Raw genomic sequence first — 27,166 nt, forward strand, 5'->3', positions numbered from 1 at the left:
ATGTGCATGTGTGTGAGCTAAAATGTGTTTTCTCTTATCTTTGGGGTTTGATTTGTATTCCCTTTTTCTAGGGGAGTTGGTAGCTATTGCACTCTACATTCTGAAATGTGTTGGATAGTTCCAGTTCTCATTGGTTCTATCTGCGTATAATTGCTGTGATCATTCATCATTTAGGCCTGGCATTTAGTGCTTATTTAGCAGGAAGTGGTTATAATCTAATTGCTTGCTTAGGCTCTAGGGCAGTTAAGCAGTTTTCATAAAATTCACTGTTAGATGAAGTTATTTGAGTGAATTTGCAATGCTGAATTTCATATTCAGGTGAACTCAGCAGGAAGTGTTGAACATGTATATAATATATAAGTATACATGTGCACTCCAATTATCAACTTTAGACTTTTAGTTGAGATAGTGCACATGCTTCACTCTGATATGCCAACCCCAGTTGAGATAGAGCACATACTTCAATTTAATATGCCAACCCCATGCAAGATGTCATGCTTGGAGCATCAAAAGCCAACCCCATGCAAGATGTCATGCTTGGAGCATCAAAAGTAACAGGCTCGCACATAGGTGTGTGCAATCAAATTACAGTTTAGATTTTAGTTAAGATGAAATACATGCTTCAATTGGAAGAATGTAAATGGTGGATTGTAAGTCCCTCTTAATGGAAGGCCAAACACTATTTCCTGGAGAACTGTATTTGGCATGGGGCAGATGTCAGAACTGAGCAATGGAGTATGTTTTTTTTATCTAGATCTTTAGTGGTGGAAACCATTGGGAAGTTGTATCAAATGCAGGAGAAACTAGCAAAATCTATTGTTGCCACGCAATGGGAATAGGAATTGCTCCAAGGATCTTGAACACTACCGGGTGACCCCCCTCCTCTCTTACTCTTCCTGGATTGAACCATTCTCCTATAAGCTCCCATTTTGAAAGGTTTATCTCAAAAATGCTTTTTGATGATCCTTTATCCCACTAAGTAGCAAAATGAAAATTTCAATTCAGAATGACTTTATTCGAACAAGCAACTCAGTAAGGAATAAAAACACTTTCGAGAGTGAAATTATAACTGATGCTGTAAGAACAGCTTCTCCTCTTATTGCATGAAAATATAAGTTTTCCCAATAAGGTACATCCAGTGTAGAAAAGACAATTGGTAACTCAATTCTAGGTCACAAAAAATGTCCCTACATCCTACAAAATCCAAAAGTATGTGGGGTTTCCATCTTCATACCCCGTTATTTGACACCATCAATTCAGCCATTTCTTGGTGAGGGGGTTCTATAAAAAGCTACAAAATCAAGCGAACAAATGAAATCATCAACTTGCGGTTGCGGATAATTTGCGTTTTAGCTTGATCATGCAAAGGCCAAAAACAGAAACGAGCAGAAACAGTAAGTATCAATCTACAGCAACATAGACTCAGGATTCTCAATGTAGCCTTTAAATGCTTTAAGCCATTCTGCACCAATTGCACCTAAAATAAATCAAATAAAAAAATAATTTCATTAATTCTAGCCCAAAGTATGTAAAACAGATAGAGAAACAAAGTTTGCTATAAAAGAATCCAATTTGAACAACTTACCATCAATAACCCGGTGATCACAGCTCAATGTCGCAGACATCAAAGAGGCAAACTTATACTGGTCAGCACCAGAACCAGGTACAACCCTTCTCTCGGCTGCTTAAACAAGAGGGATGATAAGCAGCAGAAAATCACAAATTTTTAGGCGTAAGGTGAAGTGAGATGGTATCTTACCAGATCCAATTGCCAGAATGGCCGACTGAGGAGGATTAACAATTGCACAAAATTGTTTAACACCAAATGGCCCTCCTAAATTTGACACTGTGAATGTGCCTCCCTGGAATCACAACAATCAAGTGGTAAAACAAACTTAAATTGACTGGTTGCATAGTCAGACATACTCTATGTTCAGTACAGTAATGATAGTTCCACCTCATAATCAGATGGCTTTAAGCTATTTTCTTTTGCTTTTTGTGCTAAATACTTCACTTCTTCTGCAATGGTGGACAAACCTTTCTTATCAGCATCCTGCAAAACCCATGACATTTTTATTTTAGTTATCATTGAAATTATAATTTGGAAAGCATGCAAATGTTAACAGAGCATAAAAGCTTGTTCAATCACAAACCCTGACAACAGGTACATAGAGCCCATTGTCCGTCTGAACAGCAACATTGATGTTTACATTGTGATACCTGTACAAGTCAAAGAACCAGATTCAAATGTGACTTACATTAACTACATAGTCATCTAAATCTACAAATTTCTAAATCTACAAATTTCATGTCAACTCACTGGCGGATGTAATCATTGGTCCACGAACTGTTGCATTGAGGAACTTTTCGAAGAGCCAAAGCAGCAGCCTGAAATAGAAGTTGTTCATCACAGATTTTACTCTGAGAATGAGAAGTAATGAACAACATTATTATTAACTTCTTTTATGCTGAGGTTGTATGATACCTTGATTATGAGATCATTAACAGAAATTTTTTTCCCACCAGAAGCTTCTTGTAATGCATTAAGCTTTGAGCGCAATCTGAAAAGATAACAGGAATCACCAAATCAAGATATACAAAAAAACAAGTTTCTTAGTAAATCTTGAAAGCGGTATAATTAGCACTCACTCCATTAGTTTGTCAACGCATGTATCTACAGTCAAATAATAATGGGGGATTGTTTGCTTCGATAGCAACAAGCGAGAAGCTGTCACCTGTTGAAATTGATAGAAGGATTGTGAAAAGGAATGTAATATTGCAGGAAACAATGAAAAGTGAAAATAAATTTGGCACTTCAAAGGTAAATCTTTCTTTGAAGCTAAAGCTTAGAGGTGTTTATAATTATACATGTTAAGAGTCCCACATTGAAAAAATAAGAGAGAACATATGAGTTTATAAGGTCATGGGTTAGACTAGCTAATTGATTGTATTCAATCTTTTAGTGTGGTTTGGCCCATGTGCATTATAGCCCAATCTTAGATTATAATAATACAATGCAGTAAATATTACCTTTCTTATCTGTGAATGAGGAATATCCGTGTAATCCAAACCTGCCTCAGCCTTGGGCACTGCTGATGGTTCCTTCCCTCGAGAAGCTACACAATAGCAAGAGTAAACAAAATGATTAGTTTTATGTTCAGCAGAAGAATTTGCAACCAAACAACAATTATATTAATAAATTGAGACACATTCTGCGTCAAGTGAAACATCACACAACTTGTTACAGCATAAAAATATATACGGAACACTTGCTGAGATAATAAGAAAAAAACTCAAAAACCTACCGAGGTAATCTTCAATATCAGCCTTGACAATGCGTCCCTCAGGACCTGTTCCTTTGATATTTGAAAGAGGTACCTGTACCAATGCTTACACAAAATTAATCCAATAATACTAGAATATCTGCAAAACTGTAATATCAGAAAAATAGATGGTAATAAAAATTGTACATTATGATCTTCAGCTAGTTTTCTAGCAAGAGGACTAGCAAAGGTGCGGTCTGCTGGAGCTGAACTTTGTTTAGAAACTTTTGGTTCTGATGGGATGGGCTCCTTGGCAACTTCTTTGGGTGGAGGTGGAGGTGGTGGTGGAGTGCCCTTTGGGGTAGGTGCAGCATCCGATGCTGAATGCTGGTAATCTTTAAACTTTGCAACATCCTCTTCTTCTTCAACAGTTATGCAAATCACCTGCATGTAGTCACACAATCAGCATACTTCAGAAAAGTGCAACCTTTAAATATTTTAATTGTTACAGCTAGAGACATGGTTTCATGCATCACATGATACACATAAAACACATACTTTTTCCCAAAAATGAGATGGTGCTAATTTTTTTTAAATGAAATTAATTTAGGGAAGACTACAATTTCTCAAGTTGCACTGCTGAAAGACGAATGCATAGCATCAATACCTCACCAACTTTAATCCCACTAGCTCCATCCCCACGCAAAATCTTAGCTAGATATCCCTCTTCCATACATTCCATCTCAACAGTTGCTTTATCCTATATATCAGAATGACAAATAGCTAGAAATCAGTTTTACATGTCCAAATCTGAAGGAGGTTCATCATTCACTAGAGCCATAAAGCACATAAGATGGATCCTACTGTTTCAACTTCACAGAGTACTTCACCAGGAGATATTTTGTCTCCCTCTTTCTTCAACCACCGAGCAATATTGCCCTGTAATGCAAATTCCAACTAGTCATAAGGCAATACATAAATGGAGATTTATTACAATTGTGCTTCAAGGAAAATGCATGCCTCTGTCATTGTTGGTGAAAGAGAAGGCATCCCTATCTCTTGGTGTGGAGGAAGGTCTGAAATAACAAAGAGAATTGCAGAATTAGATGAAAGTCTCAATAAAATGAAAAATATACATAATGCAATACCTCAGCTATGATGCTTAAAAGTATTTCAAACCAAGATATACTCACAATTGGGAGTAAATATTTAAGTGCTAAAATTATCTACTTTTACCAACCATTTACTTCAGTTTCTTGACTGTGTAATCCCTAATTGATGTAAAATGTAAATGTTGCACTAATATTATGTATACTATGATGTAAGGTTAAATAAATCAATCTGGGGGTTGAATGAGCTTTAACAAGTAAAACCCACAAAAACTTCAGTAATTCTCATCATATTGGGCAGCAGGACATTCATGTTCTTGATTTCAATTTTTTCTTTCAAATATTTTCAATTAAGAAACATAGAATTTATAGTTTCTCTCTTTCACTCGTGTTTTGGGCATAACTTGAAGCCCAGAATTCCAAATGAAGCAATTCAAAAGGTTTTAGAGAGCTAAAATATAGGGCTACAACTTCCACGATGGCCGAAAATCTTAACTCTGTCAGTCATCGACTGTGTACAGATTTGAAGATAGTCTTGTGGACTGATTGGAAATAGATTCTTGAATGAAACATGTAGGATAAGAATATGCCTAGGTGAATGCATAATTGTTAGCAAACCAAGGTAGCCTAGCATCATGGATGCCCAATCTTAATGGATTCTTTAGATTATGATTGGCATAGGAATGTAGCAAATCAATTCATTAGGGACGCTCTCTTATATGCGGAAGCAACTAGAAAATACATTAAAGCATTTGATTGACACAAGTAGTTATTGAGAAACAAAAGAATTACCTATTGACTCCATGATTCTTTATGTGGGCACACTCCCTTCTAGTTATTGGTATTCCCATACACGTGGGCATGTTCCCTTCTAGTTGTTTATATTATTGATTTATTTTTATTTGTCATTTATCTTTTCTTCAACTCTTTCAATTTCGTTTGTTTAAATAAAGCTGCAGCATTCTGAATTTAGTAGTTAGCATTATAGATTCAGCCCTCATGGGAACGATATCTTACTCACTCTTTATTACCTATTGACTCCATGTACTTGTCCGTTTGTGCTTAGTGATTTTCTGTTAAGCATAAAATGTTTACTGATGAACCTCTACAGTTGTAGCCAAATGATAGCATGCTTCTAATATGCACACAAGTCTTAAGAGTGTAGTTTAGAATCAAACACTTTAACTGGAAGGAGGGGGGAGTGAAAACTAAAGAACTAGTGATTCAAATTCTAAAATAATAATACAGTAGCCTCACCTGCATTGGCTGAGAACCCTCTCCTCAAATGCATCTGCAGACTGATGTACAAAGCAAACCAAATTCATAAATTTCAAGCATTAGATGGCAAGTATACTGTGGCAAAAAAATAACAAACCATGAAGACACTCTGCTCTGTAACATGCCAGCCATTTGCACAGCTTCCTTAGGTCTCCCTGCCAATGACACCTACACCAACTTATGAAGTTAGGTGAGTGCTTTCTAATTTTGTTTTCAATAGAAATAAAAGGAAAAGAATTGATGAGCATAACACTCAATTGAAGAACACTAATCCCCCCCAAAAAAAAAGGAACAAAGAAAGATCTGTTATGAAATCACCATGGTGGGACTCATTGCTCTATAACTGTTATAGAAGCCCAGAGTGCTTGACTTAGTCCATTGGGATGATTTAACGACACTCTGACTGTCACTGGATACAATATGAGGTTGCCTCACCCTCAAAATATCTGCAAAGCGACAGAATTGCCAGGAGATATAATTAAAATATATATATACAACAGATATTGCAGAATGGTCATTGCATATCTTTTAAATAGGTCCATTTGGAACTACTGCATTCATCTACAATCCTCATTAAGTTCACAGATACCACATAATGGTCACAACTAGCACACGAAAAGCAAGGCACTTGATAACCATAAGACAGGAAATGCTGAGTAACATATTCAGAAGGAAACTATTACAAAGTTCCAACGAACTTACCATCTCCTTTACTGGCAAAGACCCTTGTGTCACTTCCAAACCTGCGGACCAATTCTGCATAATCATGCTTAACCAAATTGGAAGTGTTCTTAACCTGTAAGAACAGTCATCTTAGTTAGATATTCACGTTTCAGTCATGATTCACAGTATCAATAAACAAACATCCGAAACACATGGACACCACCACACAAGATGCCAAGCTTTCCATCCCAACAGAAAATTCAATCACGCTTTTCATTTTTCTGTTGATTTCCTTAATTTAGAAACTCCGGAACACCAATCAACTAATCACATACATAAAAAATAAAATAACACAGAATGCGGCATGAGATTCGTCTAAATCAAAATCAATAAGCCAAAAATCCTGTCATTTAAATCTGAACTAAATTCCTCTCCGTTATTCCGTTTCCACATGGATCGAGATCAAAACAACATCTTAAAACGCATCTATCACGAGAAAATTAACTAAAACAGAAATTGAGAAATCGAAGGTTTTTCACTCGTTAAAGAAATACCTTTCTTGAGTGACGGAGGACCTGAGAAGCGCAAATCATAGTGAATGTTCCGGAGCTCCTCCTCCAATATAAGGAACAAAAAATAAAAATCGCCGGAAAATTGAAGCGGAAAGGTGGCCGGATGGCTTTTGTACTGAGGAATGGGCAGAGCAAATGTTAAAGCAGCCACCAATGAAGAATATTGAGTAAACAACATTACACCCCCCTTAACTTGTACACTTCTTATACTTAGCTCCCCTCACCTTGTTTTCCTTTCACTGAACCCCCTACTTCAGTTCTTCCTCTAATTACCTCCACCCCCTCCTTATTTGAATGAAAATTTCAAAATACCCTCAATTTCTATAGGTAGTGAAAATTATACTAGGGCATTGGCCTGTGTTTATACTATGTAAATGTAAAAGAATAGAGGTCAAGTTTATAATACTATGATCCTATGATGACACATGGTAAGTGAGTTGATGTGTAAATTTAGATGATTTAGAAGGTAGGATAAAGATGTTATTTATATTGTATCAAAGTCAAAAATACTATGATGATACATTGTAAGTGGGTTGATGTGTCACTCTCTAATTGGTTGTTGTAATATGTTAGTTCGACTATAGTCCTCTAAAATAGTTATGTTGCCCTATGTCATTTAATGCTAGATGTGTAGATGAACTATTTGACTATTGTAAGCTAGATTTAATTGACTAGCATATTTTATGACCAATTGAGGTTGGGTCTAATATTTAAGCATGATAATGTAGATTTATTGTTCACGTTATTGAGATGCTTACATCTAGTTAGGCAATAAAAATTTCGTTTAACATAGACCATGAGTTAATAATTAACCAATTACAATGCATCATGTTGAGATGTTCATTTTCATAGAGTATTTACTATTTTAAAAAAACAATTATAAATTTATATTTATCAGTTATAGTTATTAATTTAAAAAATAGGGCTAACCCTAGCCATGTGCGGTCAGGGCGATGACTTAGGGCCTCCAAAAATTGGAGGCCTAAATTTTCTTTAAAATAGTATATATATAATTCATTATTTTTATACTTCATAATTATGTTTTTAAAATTAATAGATTGGTCAAAATTTTGAAGTAATTAACATTGAAATTTTAGTGAATAATTTTGTATTTAAATATGCACAAAAAATGTCGCTTTTAAATTAAATTTTGGATTGTATTTTTTTCTTTGTTGATTTTTTTATACATTATATTTGGACAAATTTTTTTCTTACATTTTGTTTGTTATAGAATATAATAACTTGAACTCTAAGTAGATTTGGACTCAACAACTTTAGTTATAGAGATCTTTTAAATCATTTATATCGTCATTTTTTAGAAGTTTTATATAATGTTTGTGTCTCTATAAATAGAAGAGGCAATTGTTAAAGTCTGGTTGTTCGGAGTGGACTAGTGGAGGAGGGGGTATGTGAAAGAAAAACAAGCTGAGGTGGTTAACTGTCAAAGAAGTGATACTTAAGGGAGCTTTTGTTGTTTTCTGACGAATATTAGGAAATAGGAATTGGAATGTTCAGCGCTGTGCAAGGCTAGTTTATAATAATAATAAGTCAACAAAACCGTGCCCATCAACGGGGCAATAGAGCAGCCAGCCAGCCAGCACTTCTAGCCGTCTCCAAACATTTTTTTTTTTTTTTTTTGGTCTTTCATCTATAAAAAAAAAGTAAAAAATAGTAAATTCCACTCTTAACCATCAATTATTGTGATGTTATCACATTTAGTCATATTATTTTAATTTTAATTATGGTTGAAAAATTCTTAGGCGCTTCTTAAGCGCCTAGGCAACGATTAATCCGCGCAATCGCGCCTATGTGCCCGTATTTTTTATTTTATTTTTAAAAAAATTATTTATTTATTTATTTTAATTTAAGGCTCGAAGATTATGAACTATTTAATACTTTAATAGTTAATACTAAAATATTAAATATTAACCTAAAAAATATTAATAATTTGAATAATTTAGGATTATTTCACTCAAAAGTGATGTCATTTTGAGTGAAATAACTATTAAAAAAAAGAATAACAGCTAACCAGCCAACTAGACGGCCTAGTTCGTGCCTAGGCAGCCTACTTGGCTCCTCCTAAGCGTTCAGCGACTGCCTAGTATGGTGATACGCTAGGCGGCCACTCGACACCTAAGCGGGACTTTTGCAACATTGATTTTAACCTATTACATCATTGATTTTTATTCGTTTATCATAATTAGTCATTACATCGTTTAATAAAGATATGGAGTAACTTTCATTTTCTATCATTCAAAAACTCTTGTAAACTCTTGAAATTGAGTGATAAAATTACATATTAGTCGTACTTATTAAACTGTGAAATGATAAATTTTAAAGATTTCTTTATCATTTGGTAAACGATCAGTACAGGCAGCTTATGCTATAGCTAAGCAATTTGTTTTCAAGTCCGATTGTTCGGAGTGGTTGGCTAACCCTCCAATTTATCTTTGTAATGTGTTTGTTAAGCATATATATAATATATAATATATAAATGTAAATATGCAATCTAACTATCAGCTTAGACTTTTAGTTAAGATGGAGCACATGCTTCAATTTGGTATCAGAACCAATCTCATACCAAAAAATCATGAATTCGAATCTTCGCAAGACTATGATTCACGTGTTGCTTGGGGTCAATATAAATGAGCAAAAAGACAACAACAAATGATGATGCTCTTTGCAAAAGGAGACGAGCCAATATAAATGTGAAAAAAAAAAAACAAAAAAACAAATGATTATTCTCTAGTCTGTTGACTTTTGCTCCGTGGGTTTCATTTGACAGGTGTACGAGGCGAGCATAAAGCTGATTGGCAAAGGGAGGAGTTCTGTCTTAATGGTAGAAACAGACTTCACTTTAAAGTAAAGCAGCCTCTACGTATCTGGCAAAATTTGTCACAAAACTTCATGACAAATAATTTTTGCTGTTTTTTGGGCATTCACAATGGCCAGAACTAGAACATCTGGTCTGTTCTTCATGGACATATATACGAATATGTGACAGTCTATGAGAAGTAGAACCAAATTATTCAGGAACCCATTCTCACAAATACTCTGTAACAGAATTTGTTCAAGAATCCATCCAGATCAATCGTTATATCATGCACCAAGGTCCACATTGCACTGTAGACCATGATTCAATACACATAATTTGACTTCATAAGGTGCAAAATTTATGTTCATAATACACATAAACACAATATAATGAACATAAATTTTGTGTATCATGTTAAGTGTTGATGTGTCCTCAACTAATATAATTCGGTGCATTATGAACATAAATTATGAAGTCAAATTTTGTATATTCGACCAGGGTCCACAGTGCAAGAGCCTGGACTGTGAATCCTGATCCAAGATATAAATTGCCCATCCAAATGGAACATACAATCAACTGCTAGGGGATCAATCAAAATGTTATGGGGCTATGATAAAAGTTGGACACAAACTGTTAGAGATAAAAATTCTTTGACAACCTCAACAATGATACTAAGACAAATGGCATGATGGATCTTTGGCAAATTGCCAAGGAACTCATGCATTAAAGTTCAGTCTCATAGATTATGTTGCAAAGTTTATCCATTGAGGGTCTAAAGTAGACCTCACGCAAGAAAAAGAAAAAGAACAACAGACAGTCTTTAAAAACATACAAATGAGCGGACCTCACCAAAAATGATTCCTCTGGTTCTGGCAAATTCAAGTGTTTGGGCTATCTACAAGAGCACAAGCCCAAGTTCTGATGACCGCAAAACATGCTTTACTCGATAGTTGTACAGGTAGTAGTGGAGTTTCCCATCACCCGGGCCAAACTTCAGTTCCTTCAAGAAAGTTTCATTGTGCATAACATCCAAGGCGTTGAAGACATCAAAATCCTTTTGCTTTGCCACAATAAGAGCATCACTGATCAACTGAACCAATGGTGTTTTTGTTGAGACATTGTAATAAGAATAAGCGGCCTTCAGAGTGGAGTGATTCTGGCTACCGAGTATTGATGATGGAAGAGTATAAAAGCTACAGAAGTCGGTGATTTCATGAGTCTCAGGGCTTTCAACAAGATAGCTATCAACAACATCCTCCTTTGGAAGAAGCCAGTGCTCAACATCATTCTCATCAAAGTCAGGTGCAACAACAAACTGCTTCAAGTAATTTCTAAGCAGTCGAGTAACAGCAGGAACATCATGGGGCTCCATTTTCCTGAACCCAGGAGTGGTTGTCTGATCAGGTAACTTATACAGCTTTATCGTTCGGCTCATTGTCATCCTTGCGCCCAGCCTAGAAAACCCAACGTCAATAAGCTTCTTAGGATTCAACGACCTATGCCAATATTGACAAGTTGTTATAGGTGTAGGAAGGATAACTCCAGCTGTATAAGCTGCTTGCCAGATATTCTCCAAGTGAACTCTCCTTGTGACTTCTTTGATCATAACTGGAGCAAGTCTTTTAGATCTAAGCTTCTTATGAACACACAGAAAATTGACCTCTGCCATGTTTACAATGCTATCATTAACACGTATTCTTGCAGGTATCCCAGTGATAAAAGCCACCAACTTTTTTGAGCTCTTCACCCTGACTCCAATGTGCCAGCTTCGGTAGAAACCTGGAGGGCGGAGTGCCCAACTAAGGAACTCCTTTGAATAATTGAACCTGAACATGTTTTCATCATCCTCTACATAATTGTGGGTCAGGAGATTATAAACCTCAACGCACATTTCTTCAGAGTCCATGTCACAAGTAATCCACTCATATGGAGCAGGAAGATTATAAGGCTCTTGTTTAACCTCGGATAAGGGTGTTGGAGGCTCAATTGGGCCCTCATGCAGGCTTGTATCACCAAGGTCCTTGAATTGCCCCACAGGTTGGGTTTCCCAGAACTTATGCCTTTTAGCAAGAGATAGAGATTCTTGGACCTTTCGGGCTAACGAGTCGATAGATACCTCATTTTCATTTTCTGGAGGTATATTTCCCTTGGGGGTAGGATCCTGGTCCTCTGCTTCTCTATTATTGTCGGTCATTTAGTCAACTTCAATTATTACTCTGTTAGAAAATCCCATAGAAACAACGTTAACTGGAAGGGAGATGCACAGATTAAGAGAGAGAGAGATAAAAGTACAGAGTATGGGAAAAAACATGGATATCTCCAGGTTGATGGAGACGCATATGTTTCATATGGACTCATCTTACACTTACAGCCATAACTATTAAGTGAGCATGCATGCTCTCACGCTCCATTTCCAATCTTTTACTTAAACTGGTGATAGGCAATATTTGATTCAATTAATTTGCAACTTTAACCCAGGCTTACATACACAAGCCTCATGTCGATAGAATGGGCCATAACTACACTCACTAAATACATTGGCAAAACCATAGGCAAACATTTGCCAATACAAAAACACATTGGAAAGAGATTCATTACAGCAGCTATACACAAAGAAGGCAAAGAAGATAAAACTCATCTTTTTCCAGCAAAATTAAACATTTCCAAAGCACAACACAACAAACAAAGCAAAAGTTCTGAACTTCCTTACATACTATAGGTAATAATCATGAGAAATGAATATGATTTAATCATTTAGGACCTAGCACCTGGTCAAACAAACAACTAAACTAGTAATACGATTCATCCTCGCTTATCTACAAATTCATGAAAAAGTATTACCAAAACAGAAAAAATAAAAACGAAGAATATCAATTTATCACTCCCAAATTCAAAAGCAAAGCTTAATTACTGGTAAGCACATAAACTCAAATAAGGCATGAATAGAAAAATAAGAGTAGAAGAAAGTGATGAGATCTGAAGCATAATGAACGGCAATAATGGAGGAAACACACGCACCTTGAGATCTAGAGTTGTCAAGACTCACCCCCACCGTTTACTCAATATATTGTACAATCATCCGCGATGGAGAAAGCGACCCGGGAGCCGTGGGCGGGGGTATGGGGCGGGGAGATCAATTATTAGGGCTTTTCAATGTAAGAGAGAGAAAACTTATTGGAAACACCGAAGCAATGGATGGAATAAAGAAAAGAAAAAGCATTGAAACACGCCAACTAAATTCTCCATGTTTAACTTTTTCTTGGTGCCATGGATTTTTATTTTTTTTGGACTGGGCTTACGGAAGAGTTCTAAGGCCCATACAAGTTTTTTCTTTTTTTTTTTTTTTTAATAAAAGCCCCATAGGAGGTTTGGACAATTGTTATACAATGGATTAAGATTCATATTGCATCATAAAACTCTGATACACTAATTTTGTACCTTCCATTAACACATATGTAACAAATAACTTGATAGTTACATGTACAAATACAAAATACGTCAACTACAGATGTAGAATAAGGTTATTTTTAGATCAGAGTGTATAATGCAATGTAAATCCTAGTCCATGGTATAATTTTCCATCAAACAAAATTTTTGCAAAAAGATGAGGGGGAAACTCTTAGTGTTCCATCAAACAAAATTTTTACTATCAAAGTACTTGTAATATTACACGTCTTTTTTTTTTTTTTTTCGATACACTTAATAAAAAGAGACAATTCAAAATTTGTAAATGTCACTAACTATTATATTTGGCATATAAAATTGGTATATACCTTAGTTGTTAAGCACGCTCTAGACATGCTAGTATAAAGCCAAAATACATACAAATTCCGTCACGCTTCATGCAAGTGACTTGCACTAATTTAAGAAAAAGAAGAAGGGGAAGAAATAGACTGGAAATAAAGATTACAAAAGCCCCCACTCCCCTTTAAGCTGTTCCCTAATAAATCAAAAACTAACAAAACCTAAGCCTTGAAGCAAAGCCAAATTCACAGCACTTTATTTTCCATGGAGAATTTGAGATCTAACTCAACAAGAGAAGGAAAGATGAAAATGGAAAGCTACTATGCTCCTACAACCATGAAAGATTTAAGAAGTTTCAGCACATCTCGAGCACATTATGATGCTTCTCCTTCTCCATCTCCTCCTCCCTACAAGGAGCTGAAGTTGAAGAACGGCAAGGCTGGCAGAGGTCCATCGGGTTTTGCCTCGAAGAGTTGGAGCTTGAATGAGTCGGAGTTGCAGAGGAAGAAGAGAGTGGCAGGGTACAAGGCCTACAGTGTGGAGGGGAAGATGAAGGGCTCGTTCAGAAAGAGCGTTAAGTGGATCAAGAACTCCTGCAGTCATGTGGTTTATGGATGGTGGTGATTGCTTCTCTCTAGCTCCTGTTGTTGAATCTTGATGCCTTCTCTCTGGTGCCCATTTTCTTTTTTAACTATTTCAGACTTCTTTTTGGGGTTAATACACAATACTATAATGCTACAGGACCGGACTCGGATTACTCTCACAATAGTGGGATACCGGATAATGCAACAAAAAATACAGTACTACATCATGGATCACTATGACAAAAACTCTATTTATCATGCATCAGAATGCAACTATATGTTGATTCTATAATATAAAGATATAGTGTAATGGAGTGTTCTTGGCCTGGTTTGATTATGAATTATTTTCTGTGTTTCTTGATATTTTTATTGGGAACTTCTAAAGTATTATGTATGCAGAATTCACATGGAAAGCAGCAGTCATATGATCACAATCAACTTAGGAAATTGATCAAGCCGAGAATCACACAGTTTCATAGTTGTTAAGTCATGACAAGATGATATCAGAAATGACACAAATGCAGAACTGTAAAAATGAATAGAGGAATTTTGAGTCTAAATGGGAACTGTATTTAAGTATTAAGGAATGACACAATGCAAAACTCTAATAATGCAAACAGGTCAAAACTCAAAACTGTATTAAGTATTAACAAAACATAACCTAGATGGACCTTGATTTTGGGGGCAGCAACATGACGACATCTTTATTATGTACTTGCTTGGTGCATGATCTGATTGGTACTCATAATCTCAGTTCACACTGCTTCTTCAAAGAAACCGGGGCTATAAGCAACATACTTTCTCAAGTATTTAAGAGGAGAACACGACAAAAGCAGCAGCTAGTAGTGTGATTTCTCATCATTGCCAAAACTTAGGCCCTCTACACCTTTAAGAGTGGACTCGATATTTTTCATGTTGCTGTTTCTAGTTGAGGAACTGCATTTGTTATCAAATATAACTGGAGAACTCCTTTCAGCAGTACTGGTCATTTTAGGAATAGTTCCAGGGCTTGCATGAGTTGTATCTGCTGCCCGGGTGCGTGAGAGGTCAGATTCAACCCCAGCAGTCACACTATCACGGATGCTAGACACAGCAGGTCTCCTTGATGAACCGCTTGATTGGATAATATTTGAACTAGACAACTGCAAACAAGATCCAGTCAAATCGTTGCTTTTCACTTCATCTGACAGACTAACAAATCATCTTTCTGAAGACCAAGATCAAGGTATGAAGGACAAGTACCATGCATGCCCAAAAACTACTAGTGCTTACCCCTTTACTCATGGTTGAGTCATTAACAGGACCTTTCTGTTTGCTCCCAGGACTCAAAACCAATCCCGTGTTTCTACTATTGACCAGATTTCCTGAAGACCAACCAGTAGGTAGGCCTTCCTCAACACCTGCAGAATAGTAGGAAGACATGCATTTTGATATCTGATTCCAAGATACATGATGCATGAGAATACGAGATTGATGGGCTAAAGATACAATCTGTAATCATGTAAAGCTTGCTAAATATTGTCTTTGGCTTGAGAATTTGACATGGTGATCAGATAATCAGAAGAGGCCCACCTGTTTGCTTATCAATATTAGCAGCAGTAAGTGGCATCCCTGAACTCGTTGCACCAATACCACCCTGTCATGAAGCGAGCATGCACACATATCAAACTTGTTACTTGAACAAATATAAAAACTGACCTAAGGAACTCACATGACCATGAGATGGAGGACTTGAAAGCTGTGATTGCTGATGTTTCAGAATTGTCCAGTCAAATACATAATCAAATTGAAAACCTGGATGTATGCATCAAAAAATCATTTGAATGGAAAGTTCTGGCTGGCATATCTAGACATTTAGGTAAACTGCTGATTACATGAATGCTAGAAGAACCAAACCTTCACGAATAAAAAGGTCACGGAAAAGTCTCTTGAGATAAGCATAATCTGGTTTGTCTACAAATCTAAGTGACCGGCAGTAGTGAAAGTAAGATGCAAATTCCGTAGGATAACCTCGGCACAACACCTAAAGAGGAAATGAGAAATTAATTTCTGCATAAAATGTATTATCACTTGCAGTATAGAACCATGGAGCATAGATTACTTCTATCGATGTAGAAACTTTCTTCTCACTGATTTTATCATACTTCTGCTTCTTTGTACCAGCTCTTAGCCCCTGCCATGGAAGACTGCAAATTTGAAAGTTTAGACTGTCAGTAAAAGAAAGACAAAATGGACATACAAGCAAGAATATTTACCTTCCTCTCAAAAAGTACATCAGAACATAGCCAAGTGATTCCAAATCATCCCTCCGGCTTTGTTCTTTATAGGGCAACAAGAAGGAATCAGGGACACCCATGTCCAATTCAACAAAAATTATTAATGTACCATGAAGGGTTAGAGAAACAAAAGTATAAACGAAATGACAAACCTACCAATGCCAAGGTGAGTGTTCACACTTGCGTATCTGGCTGTTCCAGTCAAATTTTTATTTTCTCTGCATATTACATATAAACAAATATATCCACATGGGTAAAATGGTTGTTTGGACTGAATTCAACGATTATAAGTAGGATAACCCAAAGGAACATGCTACAAGATTACATGTAAAGCAAATAGACATATAGAGTTTAATCACAATGTAAGTCCATCTTTCTAGGCCAAAAGCATAACAAGTATACCAATTTATACATGAGAGTTCAGAGGAGCTCACCTATATGGTATATGCTGATGAGTAGACGAGTCCCTGTACTTTTTAGCCAGCCCAAAATCAATAATATATACCTATGACAAATCATTTGCAGTACTAAATCAGAGTCTATCAGCAAACCTATAGATTTGGCAGCAAAGAGTTTTAATCCATACCTGATTTGCACGCCTCCCTAAACCCATAAGGAAGTTGTCAGGTTTTATATCTCGATGAAGGAATGATTTTGAATGAACAAATTCAACCCGATTTATCTGAAAATAATGTATTACCAATGAAAAGATGAAGGACAAAAAGATCCTAAACAAACTATACATGAGGAAAGCATGACACTACCATCTGATCTGCAAGCATAAGAACAGTCTTTAAGGACATCTTCCGACTACAGAAGTTAAATAGATCTTCTAGACTAGGCCCTAGTAAATCAATCACAAGGACATTATAGTCGCCTTCAACACCATACCATTTGACATTGGGGATTCCGGCTACCAAAATGGGAAACAAGTTCAACGATAAGGACATCAAGAGAAACAGCTATTATCCAAACAAGTTAAAAATGACATATGGCCGGTAGAATGAAAAATTACTTCCTCCTTGAAGTAGTTTGTATAACTTCGCCTCATAAAGTAGTTGAGGGTGTTTCGTCTTTACATTTTCCTGGATACAAGAAAGAGCAGAATGAAGGACTATAATAATCATCAAGTGCTAACAACCACATTAGAAGAAATTAAAGGTACAATTGTCAGAAATTTCTGATTATTAACAAAGTTGTTGATGTCACAACAAAGAATGATTTCATAAGGTTTAGCAACCTATAAGTTTGGTTAATGCAAGGCATGAACAGAATATTACACACTTGAAGAATCAACATTTGTAACCACAACTCGGCTCAATCGCAGCCACAAGCACCTAGTCAAAGTGCTCACAGAGGTTTCCACATTCAACTCACAAATAAGGTCATATATCAAGAAATTCTAAGCTGTGAAGGGCAACAGCCATCTTATACAAACCAAACCAAATTGTAAACATGGCTTACCAATCTTTCAATAGACTAGTTAAACTGTGCACACATTGATACAGGCAATGAAACTAGCTTCAGTGAAGATACTAAACAAGGAAAAGTTACAAGCCTCATATAACTACATTATGATAATACCTATAAATGCACTATTGGCAAGTTTTAAAGCCTTTATTTTACTCTTTTACACCCTTCCTAAATACAGAAAAATTTTCAACTGGGTGCCAGACTTAAAAAATTATGTAGAGCAGACTCCTTATAAGGATATACTACAACTCTACGACTCTACAAGACATGTTCTCAAGTTTGGGAAGAAAGTTACTCACAAGCTTAATAGCAACCTCTTCATTAGTCTGAATGTTCGTCCCTGAAAAATTGTAAACATAAATATTAGAATTAGAATAAAAACATATATGATTATGAACTATTGATTAAAAATGCAAAATTTACAGTAGCATTAGCATACCGAGATAGATCTCTCCAAACGAGCCGCCACCGATTTTCCGACCCAGCCGGAACTTATTACCAACACGAGGCTCCATCAAAACCTCTCTTTGATTTCAAAAATCAAATGAAAACCTAAGTACAAAGTTATTCAAAGAGAAGCGGAGAACTACCTAAATTATACTCCGTAATTTGTATAGGAAAGAAGAAAAAAGAAAAAAACTAAAAAAAAAAAAATTAAAGCAAGAAAAGAGATCCCAGAAGCATTTTTCGGGGAGGAATTTCCAGATTTTCTCAGAATTATCTACATAGCTGCTTCATTGAGCATTGATCCATTCGAATCATGATCTTTCGTCTTTTCAACTTTCATAGCGATTATGCAAGTTTCTCTTTCAGGAAGAATCATCTTCTTCTTTTTCCTCTTTTCAGCTCTTCTTTTTCTATCTTTTCTTCTAACGCTGTTCATCGTACGATGATTTCACAATAAGACGTCGTCGTTTACACGCGAGCTGCCTTTCATACAGCGGTTTTTTTTCTTCTTTTTCCCCTAAAGGCCAATATATACTATATTTAGCTGATCGAACAAAATTATGAATAATTCATATTAGCAGGAATAAAAAGATTATGATATTTAAAAAAAAAAAAGAAGATTATGATAATTCTGAATATCAAATATATTCTGTATCATGGTACATTCTTTTTTTTTTTGAAAAGAATGTATCATGATACATTCTAAATGAACAGCGTATACATTTCCCGCACATTACATATACATCTTGAACCTTGTTTTTCTGCAGCCCAAATACAAGTTTGAATTAGCTCAACTGTTATTATCCGAAATTCCTACATTAATTAGGATAAAAATAATCAAGTTAATCCAAGTAAACTATCATGAAATGATACAATGTCACATTATGAGAATAGTGTCCAGGTTAGAGTAATATTATTGACTTAAAATTTTAAATTTTTCGTTAATTTTGTTTATATGATAGAGAGAAATAAAAGAGATTAATGATATTCTCCTCTTAACATGATTTTTCCTATAGATTTTTTTTAAAAGGTAAATAAAAAAAATAATAAAAGGGTTATGTAGGGTTGGTATGCATTGCCCACACCAGCTATGCACACGTCCGTTGGGGGTGATTGGTGTGGTCGTCAACCAATTTAAAGTCTTTTTCCTCATTTTTTTTGTCTAAAGCTACAAAAACTCATTTAAAAACAACAATCAATGTCATTGCTCTTAGAGATGTGCAATGGTCGGTTTAAGTGTTTAACAAATTTTAACATTACCGTACTATATCAAAAAAACTAAACTAACTAGCAATTTTTTGACTTAATAACCAATATTGTATATTTCTGCCTTTAAATGCCTATTGAATTCTCATTTGTTAAAATACCCATAATCAATTAATAACTGATTTGAAAAACAAAATGAAATAATCAAAACTTTTTTTAAACTTTATAACCAATTAAAACCCACAAATTTCAATCAATTTGGTTATTGATCATCAGTTACTCATTCAGCTTTTTTGCTCAACCTAGCTGTGGGTACATTCTAAATGAACTTCATATACACTTTTCATATATTACATATATATCTTATGATTGAATCTTACCTATATTAACTAGAAATTAACCATTGAAATAAAATGTGGACCAACTTTATAGCTAGAAGAGCTTAAAGTGCAAAATTGAAAGCCATTAACTTGAAAAAGTCTAACAGAAAACACACACTATACCTAGGTTTTCTTTGTGTAATAAAATTGTATAAAAATTGTACTCTACATACAACCTTTCTATGAAGTAATCAATGGCCTAGATGCAGCCCACTATACTGCCAAAATAATATTACAAAATAACTAAAAAAAATGGCCACAGAGAACATTGCAAATGGCCCAAAACCCCTAATTTATACAGCAGGGAAAAAAAAAACCAAAAAACAAACAAACAAACAAACAAAATAATTACTGCAGAATTATGTTTGTGAAACTTCTGTTCTTGTAGCCATAGATGAGTACTTTTTCTGCAATTTAGCTTTTAACTGCCCAATCTTTGCATCTACTCTTGCAGTGAACCCAATCTTTGTCTTCTCTCTTGCCTTTGATCTTTCTCTTGTCCACATATGCTGATCTTCGATGTCTTTCCTGCAGTACTTGATTTCTTGAATGATGTGATGATCCATTGGGCTGAAAGCTCGTTGGAAAGATATGTGGGCGAGGTACGGGAGATTACACGTGATTGTTACCAAAAGCGTGGTGACCCAGTAAATCGGGGCAGGGGCGAGAGCCTCCACAAGGATTTGATAGGCGTTCCCGGAGATATTTGGCGAAACTGCACCATAGAATAGAAGAAATATGTACCACATGGCAATGCTTCCCCAGATAAGAATATGCTGTATCCATGTGAAATAGCTCATCGTTAGCGCGATCTGGCAGTTGACGGCCCAGATGACACAAGTGAACATAACGGTCCCGACAGCAGTCAGGTCAGCAGTCTGTCCTCCGGCTCGGAAGGCTTGATCGTAGAAGATAATGAGGTTGAGGAAGAAGATAATGAGGGAGGTGTACAGACCGTTTCCCATCCACCCAAATATTCTATTCCAATCAAAGAACAAATTTTTGGGTCCTTGCTGATAAAGTGCTGGAAACTGCAGATTGCATTTGGGGTTTGAACGAGTAAAGAAGCAGTGCGGGTTTATATAGATAGAAGATCTGATGTAAAAGAAATGGTGCACAGAGGACTAACCTGTAAGCAGATTTCGGAAGACACATCCTGCTCGAAGACTCCAAGTGAAATAACGGGCAATGATGTGAGAACCACATTGAATAGTAACATATACAGATCATCATAGACAGACTGCCCAGAAAAGCCAGTAAACGCTTCATAGTAAAAGAGTGTGAGGCCAAATGCGATATTCTTGTAGAAAAAATAGCATATCTGAACAAAACATTGAAATTGAAGTTAGGACATGTACAAGACTGAAAATAAAGATAAATGAAGACCGTATGTATAAATGTGGCTAAAAGCTTCTTAATAATAACCCTTTTTCTTTTCACTGAATGAAATGAAGTCACCAGAAGAAGCCAATTCATTACCATCTGAGCAATTCGTTTGTAGCACCAGTGACCATGTACAACAAGAAGTCTCTCCAGAAAACGGAACTGTGCAATAGCAAAGTCACTAGCCATCACCGCCTGCAATAAAATCAAAATTATATAAAACCCTTAAAAAGCACACACGAGGCCAATAAATTCTAGCCAGTGGGTACACACATACATGTGTGCATGTGTGTAGTCAGGTTTTAGTACAGAATATTTGACAATCTCAGATATTATAGTATTCCAGTGAAACCCTTTTCTATCTCGGGAGAACCGTGTGGTTCAGATTTAATAGTATAGCAAAATCTTTGATGAAAGACTCCAGACCACCACAGCTACTAACAAATTACAGTATTAAATTTCAAATAGGCAAGGTTTGCTCAAGCTCAAGTATACTTGCAAAAGTCCATGCTTTAAGCATTTCTAAATTATTAGATACTTTGTGCTCACATCACATCTTCCTAAAATCGTGCAATAATTTTTTTTAGATGCACAGTTTAAAGCAATCCCATTAGAATGCATTCCTGACCTGCATTCCTTCTGCACCACTGATTCCAACACCGATGTCAGCTTCCTGAATCATTCCAACATCATTTGCACCATCCCCAATTGCCAATGTGGTTTTTCCAGTCCCCTGTTTTACTAACCTCGTCACCTGTGAAACCAAAGAATAATATATGGACAGAGACTATTAATCAGAGCTTTCTGACCATTTAAAAACGTAATCAAAATTAAAATAAAAAATAAAAATTGAAGACATCTTACCAGAGCCTTCTGCTTAGGAGATACACGACAGCAAATAACAGATGCACAGCCAACAGCTAACTCCAAAAATTGGTGCTTCATATCGTTCTCCAAAGCATACGCCAGAGTTTTTCCATCAATAATCAATGCAAATGCGGCAAGTGGGTCTTTTTCAAGTTTGATCATTTGAGAGGCATTTGTGATTTGCATCAAAATACTCTCTTTGACAGCCTGAGGAATAATCAACAGCGATCAAGAACCATACAAGTTTTCTAGAGTCCTGAAGAGTCTTAATTAATTAGTTTACAAAAGTCTACCTCATTGGTGTCATTAGCTGCTGCATCTGTGTTTGCTGATATACAGATTTGCCTCATCCCCTGTCGAAGCAAACTACAAGCAAATCTGCATAAAACAAAATTTGAGTAGATTACTTGGAATCCAATGACAGAAAACTATGCAGTATGGAATCTCTTTCTGGTAGCCACAGACCCACCCTATATTGATGGCAGTTTCCATCTTATCACCAGTCAGAACCCATATCTTTAAACCAGCTTGTGCTAGTTTGTCTATGCACTGAGGAACCTGGCATGAATAACCAAATTTCTAAGTCAGAAAGGAAACTAGGTCCAAGTTGATAAACCACAAGTGAAAAACATACTCCTTTCTGCAGTTTATCCTCTACAGCAGTAGCACCAACAAGAATCAGATCCCTTTCCATCATATCAGATAACCGTTCAAGCATTCCTTCCCTATCACTTCCTAACGAAGTTTTAGCTCTGGTAAACTCTTCATTCCAAGCAGAGTATTCAGCCTCATCAAGCTTTCTGTACGCAAGTGCAAGTGTACGCAACCCAGCTTCCCCATATTCATTCAAATGCTTTGCTGTAGCTTCCTGAAACATTCTCCCATTTTTCGCTAATCTATCAAAGATGATGCTGTAAAAAAGATGTAAATAGCAGAGTCAAATTCATGATTGGAAAAAATAGCTAGAAGCTAATCTCAAAAAAAAAATTTAAAAATTACACGAGATAAAGATGCCCCCCCCCCACCCACCCCACCCACTCCACTTCACCCCTATCATGGAGGTGGAGAGAAGGGGAGGGGGTTGGGGGAACTAGAGAGATGGAACAAGTAAAGAGTGAGAGAAAAGCATGTTGGCATTTAGATGCAGGAGAAGTATATTTTCCTGTGAATTGATACATTTCTACAGCATTATAAAGGATGTTAAAAACAGACCTGTCTGCTCCTTTGCATAAGAGTAAAATCTGTCCATCCTCATCCTGAACAATAGCAGACATTCTCTTCCTCTTGCTTGTGAAGTCCAACAGATTGAGAAGTTTGACTTCCCTAGAGTTTTGGGGAAAAAATAAAATTAAAATAAGATACCCTATTCAAAACATAATTAATACAGGAGGTAATGCAAGCCACTCCCTTAATGATAGTCTCACCTTTCAATGGGTTTTAGATAAGAAGGATATCTCTCACGAACAGCTATGCTTGACTGAGTTCTTTTACAAAACTCAAAGCCAAATTCTCTAGCTGCAATGAGAAATGCAGCTTCATCTGGTGACTCTGCTTCATAATTGAAGCTACCAGTCTCCTCATGTAGTTCAGGTATTGCTGTGTGACAGATTGACAGTATCCTGAAGAATAACAAAATGAAATCTGCATTTGGCTCATTTAACCAATTTCCATTCATGAGTCGGCTATCCTGGAAGCTAAATCCCTTTATTGCAGGTTTTTGGTCATTTTCATCTTTACCAGAAGTAGGTGTCTCTAACTCAATTTCTGATGCACCAAAACCATTTCCATTAGATTTTCTTTCAGGGTCCATCTCATCAAATTCCATGGCCATTTGCTTGGCAGCTGCAAGTTCAACATCACTAGCACGCTTTCCATATGCAGTACCAGCAATTGAGCATTTGAGAAAATCCATTTGGTTGCATGTCAAAGTACCGGTTTTGTCAGAGAGGATTGTGTCAACCTGCCCCAACTCCTCATTTAAATTTGACGTTCTTGCTTGAGCAGGAGTTCCAGACTCTTCATCATACATATGAATGTCCCGATGAATGAACAGAGCTTGTAGCACCTTGACAATTTCAATGGAGACATAGAGGGAAATGGGTATTAAGTATCCATATAATATAAGGGCAGTGACAAGATGGAAAATGCCGGACAATGCAGGTCTGGATGTATTGTAAAAAACATTCTCTTTGTCCTCAGGATGTAAATACCACCAGTCTGGCATCTGGAACTTCGCCTTCACAGCAAACCCCACTGAGCTAACTAAGGAGATCAACAGAAGGAGAGTAAAAAGGATATAAATAATTTTGTCCATTTGCACTTCTATCTTACTCCTTTTTGAGGGAGACTTTGTAGAGTTCTGCATAACTTTGCTGTCATGACCACTGAATATCACCACTCCATATACATAAGTTGTATTCCTAAGCTTTGAATCTCTGAGGAGAATCTGACTAGGGTCAAGGGGATAGGTTTGACGGTCATATTCAAGGTTACCCTCAAAAGTGTAAAGATTGGGATTGGGATCTTCACATTTTATGGTTGCTCTGAAGTCTTTGAAAGACTCATCATCTTCCAAGGGTAAGGTAACCTCCAAAGCTCTTTTGACCTTCAAGTTGGTCTCTCCATCTAAGTTCATTGTTTCCACATAACAGATCCCATCTTCATAACTAGATGATAAAAGAAGTAAATCTGCTGGAAAAAATTGATCCTTTTCCACTTTCACAATGTCTCCAACCCGAATCTTCATCCATGGTCGAGGCCGAAAAATGCCATCCATTTTGTGGACACTAGCTTTCCGGAGATTGACCTTCATATCCTGGATGAACCGCCGCCAGTCTTCCAAGGCTTCCTTGGCCATACTCAAGCCAACAACAAAGATTAAAGGAGCTATCATACTAAGAGCTGAGAATGGTGAAACTGGCGTGAGTGAAAGGATTGCTGCCAGAAGAAAGTACAAGTTGGCAACACGCCTGAATTGCTCAAAGATAGCCTTAGGTAGGAACGTTAAGACATTGTACTTGGTGGTTGATATATAATTTGAACAGTACTTGAGAGGCTTCACTTCATGAAGTTTGGGTTGGTTGCAACGGACTACCCGTGAATAACCCGGGCCTAATGGATGAGGCCCCTCTTCTTCAGCAGCTTGTGGCCGGAGACATGAAAATGTGTACAAATTGCTCCTGCTAATCTTTGCCCTTATTTTTCCTCCAGCCATTTTCACTTACTCCCTTGGATGATGAGCTCAAATCAATGGTAGCACCACATGACTCAATCAAGGGAGGGTATACTAGCCTGCTCACTGGAAACTGAAGGGCAGCACATAATAAAGCATCATTATTTAAACTATCTATCTTTGAAATTCAAATGATTTGAGTGAAAGCTATGATAGGAGAATAATAAAATCTAATATAACAAACCAAACACAAGTACACAACAATGAATATGCACAAAAAAAAGACCCCAAAAAAATGGAAACATCATTTCATATTCAGAAATCAGAACCTATGTCCTGCAACAACTACGCAGTACCAACTTCAAGAATCAAGTTCTGGAATAAAATCTGAGTTCAATAAAATCTACATATTAAATTGAACTATAAGCCCTCAAAATTACACAATTGCATTGACCCAGGAAATGAAGTAGCAAAAGAAAAGCCCAAACAAAAAAAAGGGAAATCACATTGCATTGTCAGCTCAAATTGAAGTCAATAATCTTCTTTCTACTCAATCACACGCTTATACGCATATGAATATGAAGAAAAGAAATCAAATCAACAGCACACCCCTTGAAACAAGGTTTTCAGTGAAAAGATTTAAGCTTCCCGAGAAAATACAAACGCAAAAAATGGGGAGAATACCTGAATTCAAAAAGGGTAGGTGAATTCTAGGAACAGGCCCAGATAGAAAAGCAATGCGAGGGAAGAGGTAGAGCTGCAGAGTTGCAGAGATCGCAAGTGTGGAAAGAGAAAGAAAAAGAAGCTCTAGAGAGAGAGAGAGAGAGAGAGAAGGGAAGCTTTGGCTAAGCAATTGAAAACTGGGCTTCTTTTCTGGTCCAAAGCCGTACTATTTTTTGTCAGTATTTTTAACTCTGAAGTCTGCTCTACTCCGTAAATACCGAATTTAAGGGAAAATCAATTTTCTTGGAAAAATTAATATAAAAAAATATAATAATCACTTTGCGTAAGTATGGGGTTTAAGAAGGTTAGCATTTTTGAATAATTACATTTGGGTCCATAAGGTTTCTCATCAGTGTACATTGACCTTTTATTTTTTATTTCCATTTTTATGTTTGGATCTCATCTCTTATGAACTTTTATTATGCTTGCAATGTGAATTAAACTCCAAATAGTTGTACAATGGACCACAGCACCGTTTCTTTTAATAAAAATAAATGACATATATTACGTTTTGCGACGTGTATAATTTTTTAGTAATGTTGTAATAAAATTATATTGTGATAAAATAAAATTAAATAACATGTCTCACATATTGAGTATATATTATCAAATAAAATTGAATAATGTTATTTGTGACCTTATTACATGTTGTTTTTAATATTTTGAGTTGATTAAATATGTTAAAACTTATACACAGTAATACTTAAGTAATAACATCGTTGACATTTTAGATCTACATTATGCATAATAGTATCTCAACTCCATGGATCCAATAATAGTATTAATGAGTAATGATTCGGCACAACCTCAGCTAAGATTGTTTGAATGATTTACTTCATTGTAGTCATTTATTTACCGACTAGAGTTATAAGGCACGATTATATTTTCACATAGTGATTGTCAATTTTCCTTTTAACCAAAAATAATGTCAAGGGTTCAGGTTTAATTAATAAAGAAAATAGGGGCTCAAATGGTTATGTTGAAAACTTTTGATGTTTCAAGTAAAAATTATTTTCAAAAGCGTTATGATAAATGATAATATCGATAAAACTTTAAAACGGGCTACGTGCCTACACGTGTCCTCTGCTTAAAATTTAAGGATTTATAATAATTAATAAAAATATTGGGGTGCAGCGATGCAAAGAAAAAAAAAATAAACATGAAAGTACAAGTCGCCGGCCGTCGAAGGCTTTTTTTTTTTTTTTTTTTTT

General features: G+C 36.1%; 5 protein-coding genes across 5 annotated transcripts; 1 reads left to right on the forward strand and 4 right to left on the reverse strand.

Moving 5' to 3' along the window:
* Positions 1-1,058: 1,058 nt before the first annotated feature.
* On the reverse strand, positions 1,059-7,030 carry LOC115997378 (dihydrolipoyllysine-residue acetyltransferase component 2 of pyruvate dehydrogenase complex, mitochondrial-like). The gene is made up of 19 exons (XM_031236922.1): positions 6,868-7,030; positions 6,353-6,446; positions 5,969-6,096; positions 5,748-5,818; positions 5,630-5,670; positions 4,284-4,339; positions 4,128-4,202; positions 3,931-4,023; positions 3,471-3,707; positions 3,306-3,378; positions 3,031-3,116; positions 2,650-2,735; positions 2,486-2,561; positions 2,321-2,388; positions 2,154-2,220; positions 1,958-2,053; positions 1,760-1,862; positions 1,586-1,681; positions 1,059-1,477 (listed from the first exon to the last, which is right to left on the reverse strand). The coding sequence occupies exons 1-19, from the start codon at positions 6,904-6,906 to the stop codon at positions 1,407-1,409; spliced, it is 1,656 nt and encodes a 551-aa protein (XP_031092782.1). The 5' UTR covers positions 6,907-7,030; the 3' UTR covers positions 1,059-1,406.
* A 3,285-nt stretch (positions 7,031-10,315) lies between these two features.
* Positions 10,316-12,888, reverse strand: LOC115997016 (glycylpeptide N-tetradecanoyltransferase 1-like). Its single transcript, XM_031236464.1, has 2 exons — positions 12,719-12,888; positions 10,316-11,916 (listed from the first exon to the last, which is right to left on the reverse strand). Exon 2 carries the CDS (start codon positions 11,892-11,894, stop codon positions 10,596-10,598), a length of 1,299 nt encoding a protein of 432 aa, XP_031092324.1. The 5' UTR covers positions 11,895-11,916; positions 12,719-12,888; the 3' UTR covers positions 10,316-10,595.
* Positions 12,889-13,606: 718 nt separating this feature from the next.
* On the forward strand, positions 13,607-14,391 carry LOC115996595. The gene has a single exon (XM_031235897.1). It carries the CDS (start codon positions 13,709-13,711, stop codon positions 14,066-14,068), a length of 360 nt encoding a protein of 119 aa, XP_031091757.1. The 5' UTR covers positions 13,607-13,708; the 3' UTR covers positions 14,069-14,391.
* Positions 14,392-14,538: 147 nt separating this feature from the next.
* Positions 14,539-18,702, reverse strand: LOC115996594 (casein kinase 1-like protein 2). Its single transcript, XM_031235894.1, has 14 exons — positions 18,217-18,702; positions 18,077-18,117; positions 17,320-17,389; positions 17,069-17,217; positions 16,891-16,986; positions 16,739-16,809; positions 16,461-16,522; positions 16,284-16,347; positions 16,130-16,214; positions 15,925-16,051; positions 15,740-15,822; positions 15,601-15,664; positions 15,301-15,428; positions 14,539-15,170 (listed from the first exon to the last, which is right to left on the reverse strand). The coding sequence occupies exons 1-14, from the start codon at positions 18,290-18,292 to the stop codon at positions 14,868-14,870; spliced, it is 1,419 nt and encodes a 472-aa protein (XP_031091754.1). The 5' UTR covers positions 18,293-18,702; the 3' UTR covers positions 14,539-14,867.
* Positions 18,703-19,872: 1,170 nt separating this feature from the next.
* Positions 19,873-26,109, reverse strand: LOC115996597 (probable phospholipid-transporting ATPase 4). Its single transcript, XM_031235899.1, has 11 exons — positions 25,917-26,109; positions 23,485-25,365; positions 23,273-23,383; positions 22,695-22,971; positions 22,530-22,618; positions 22,354-22,438; positions 22,058-22,267; positions 21,822-21,947; positions 21,290-21,388; positions 20,940-21,131; positions 19,873-20,841 (listed from the first exon to the last, which is right to left on the reverse strand). Exons 2-11 carry the CDS (start codon positions 25,272-25,274, stop codon positions 20,170-20,172), a joined length of 3,651 nt encoding a protein of 1,216 aa, XP_031091759.1. The 5' UTR covers positions 25,275-25,365; positions 25,917-26,109; the 3' UTR covers positions 19,873-20,169.
* Between the last annotated feature and the right edge of the window lie 1,057 nt (positions 26,110-27,166).

The sequence above is a fragment of the Ipomoea triloba genome, chromosome 11, assembly GCF_003576645.1.
Source record: "Ipomoea triloba cultivar NCNSP0323 chromosome 11, ASM357664v1".
In the NCBI taxonomy this organism is placed as follows: Eukaryota; Viridiplantae; Streptophyta; class Magnoliopsida; order Solanales; family Convolvulaceae; genus Ipomoea; species Ipomoea triloba.

Excerpts from the sequence above, each read along its gene's own strand:
- LOC115997016 (XM_031236464.1), bottom strand. The coding sequence starts at position 11,894 with ATGACCGACAATAATAGAGAAGCAGAGGACCAGGATCCTACCCCCAAG.
- LOC115996595 (XM_031235897.1), top strand. The coding sequence starts at position 13,709 with ATGGAGAATTTGAGATCTAACTCAACAAGAGAAGGAAAGATGAAAATG.
- LOC115996597 (XM_031235899.1), bottom strand. The coding sequence starts at position 25,274 with ATGGCTGGAGGAAAAATAAGGGCAAAGATTAGCAGGAGCAATTTGTAC. Across the intron at positions 22,619-22,694 it reads AGGATAAACTGCAGAAAGGA|GTTCCTCAGTGCATAGACAA; the intron begins GTATGTTTTTCA and ends TATTCATGCCAG. Across the intron at positions 20,842-20,939 it reads CTTCCGAAATCTGCTTACAG|TTTCCAGCACTTTATCAGCA; the intron begins GTTAGTCCTCTG and ends TGCAATCTGCAG.
- LOC115996594 (XM_031235894.1), bottom strand. The coding sequence starts at position 18,292 with ATGGAGCCTCGTGTTGGTAATAAGTTCCGGCTGGGTCGGAAAATCGGT. Across the intron at positions 16,215-16,283 it reads ATGTACTTTTTGAGAGGAAG|TCTTCCATGGCAGGGGCTAA; the intron begins GTAAATATTCTT and ends TCAAATTTGCAG. Across the intron at positions 15,429-15,600 it reads TAATATTGATAAGCAAACAG|GTGTTGAGGAAGGCCTACCT; the intron begins GTGGGCCTCTTC and ends ACTATTCTGCAG.
- LOC115997378 (XM_031236922.1), bottom strand. The coding sequence starts at position 6,906 with ATGATTTGCGCTTCTCAGGTCCTCCGTCACTCAAGAAAG. Across the intron at positions 5,819-5,968 it reads GAGCAATGAGTCCCACCATG|GTGTCATTGGCAGGGAGACC; the intron begins GTGATTTCATAA and ends AAGTTGGTGTAG. Across the intron at positions 1,863-1,957 it reads TAAAGCCATCTGATTATGAG|GGAGGCACATTCACAGTGTC; the intron begins GTGGAACTATCA and ends TTGTGATTCCAG.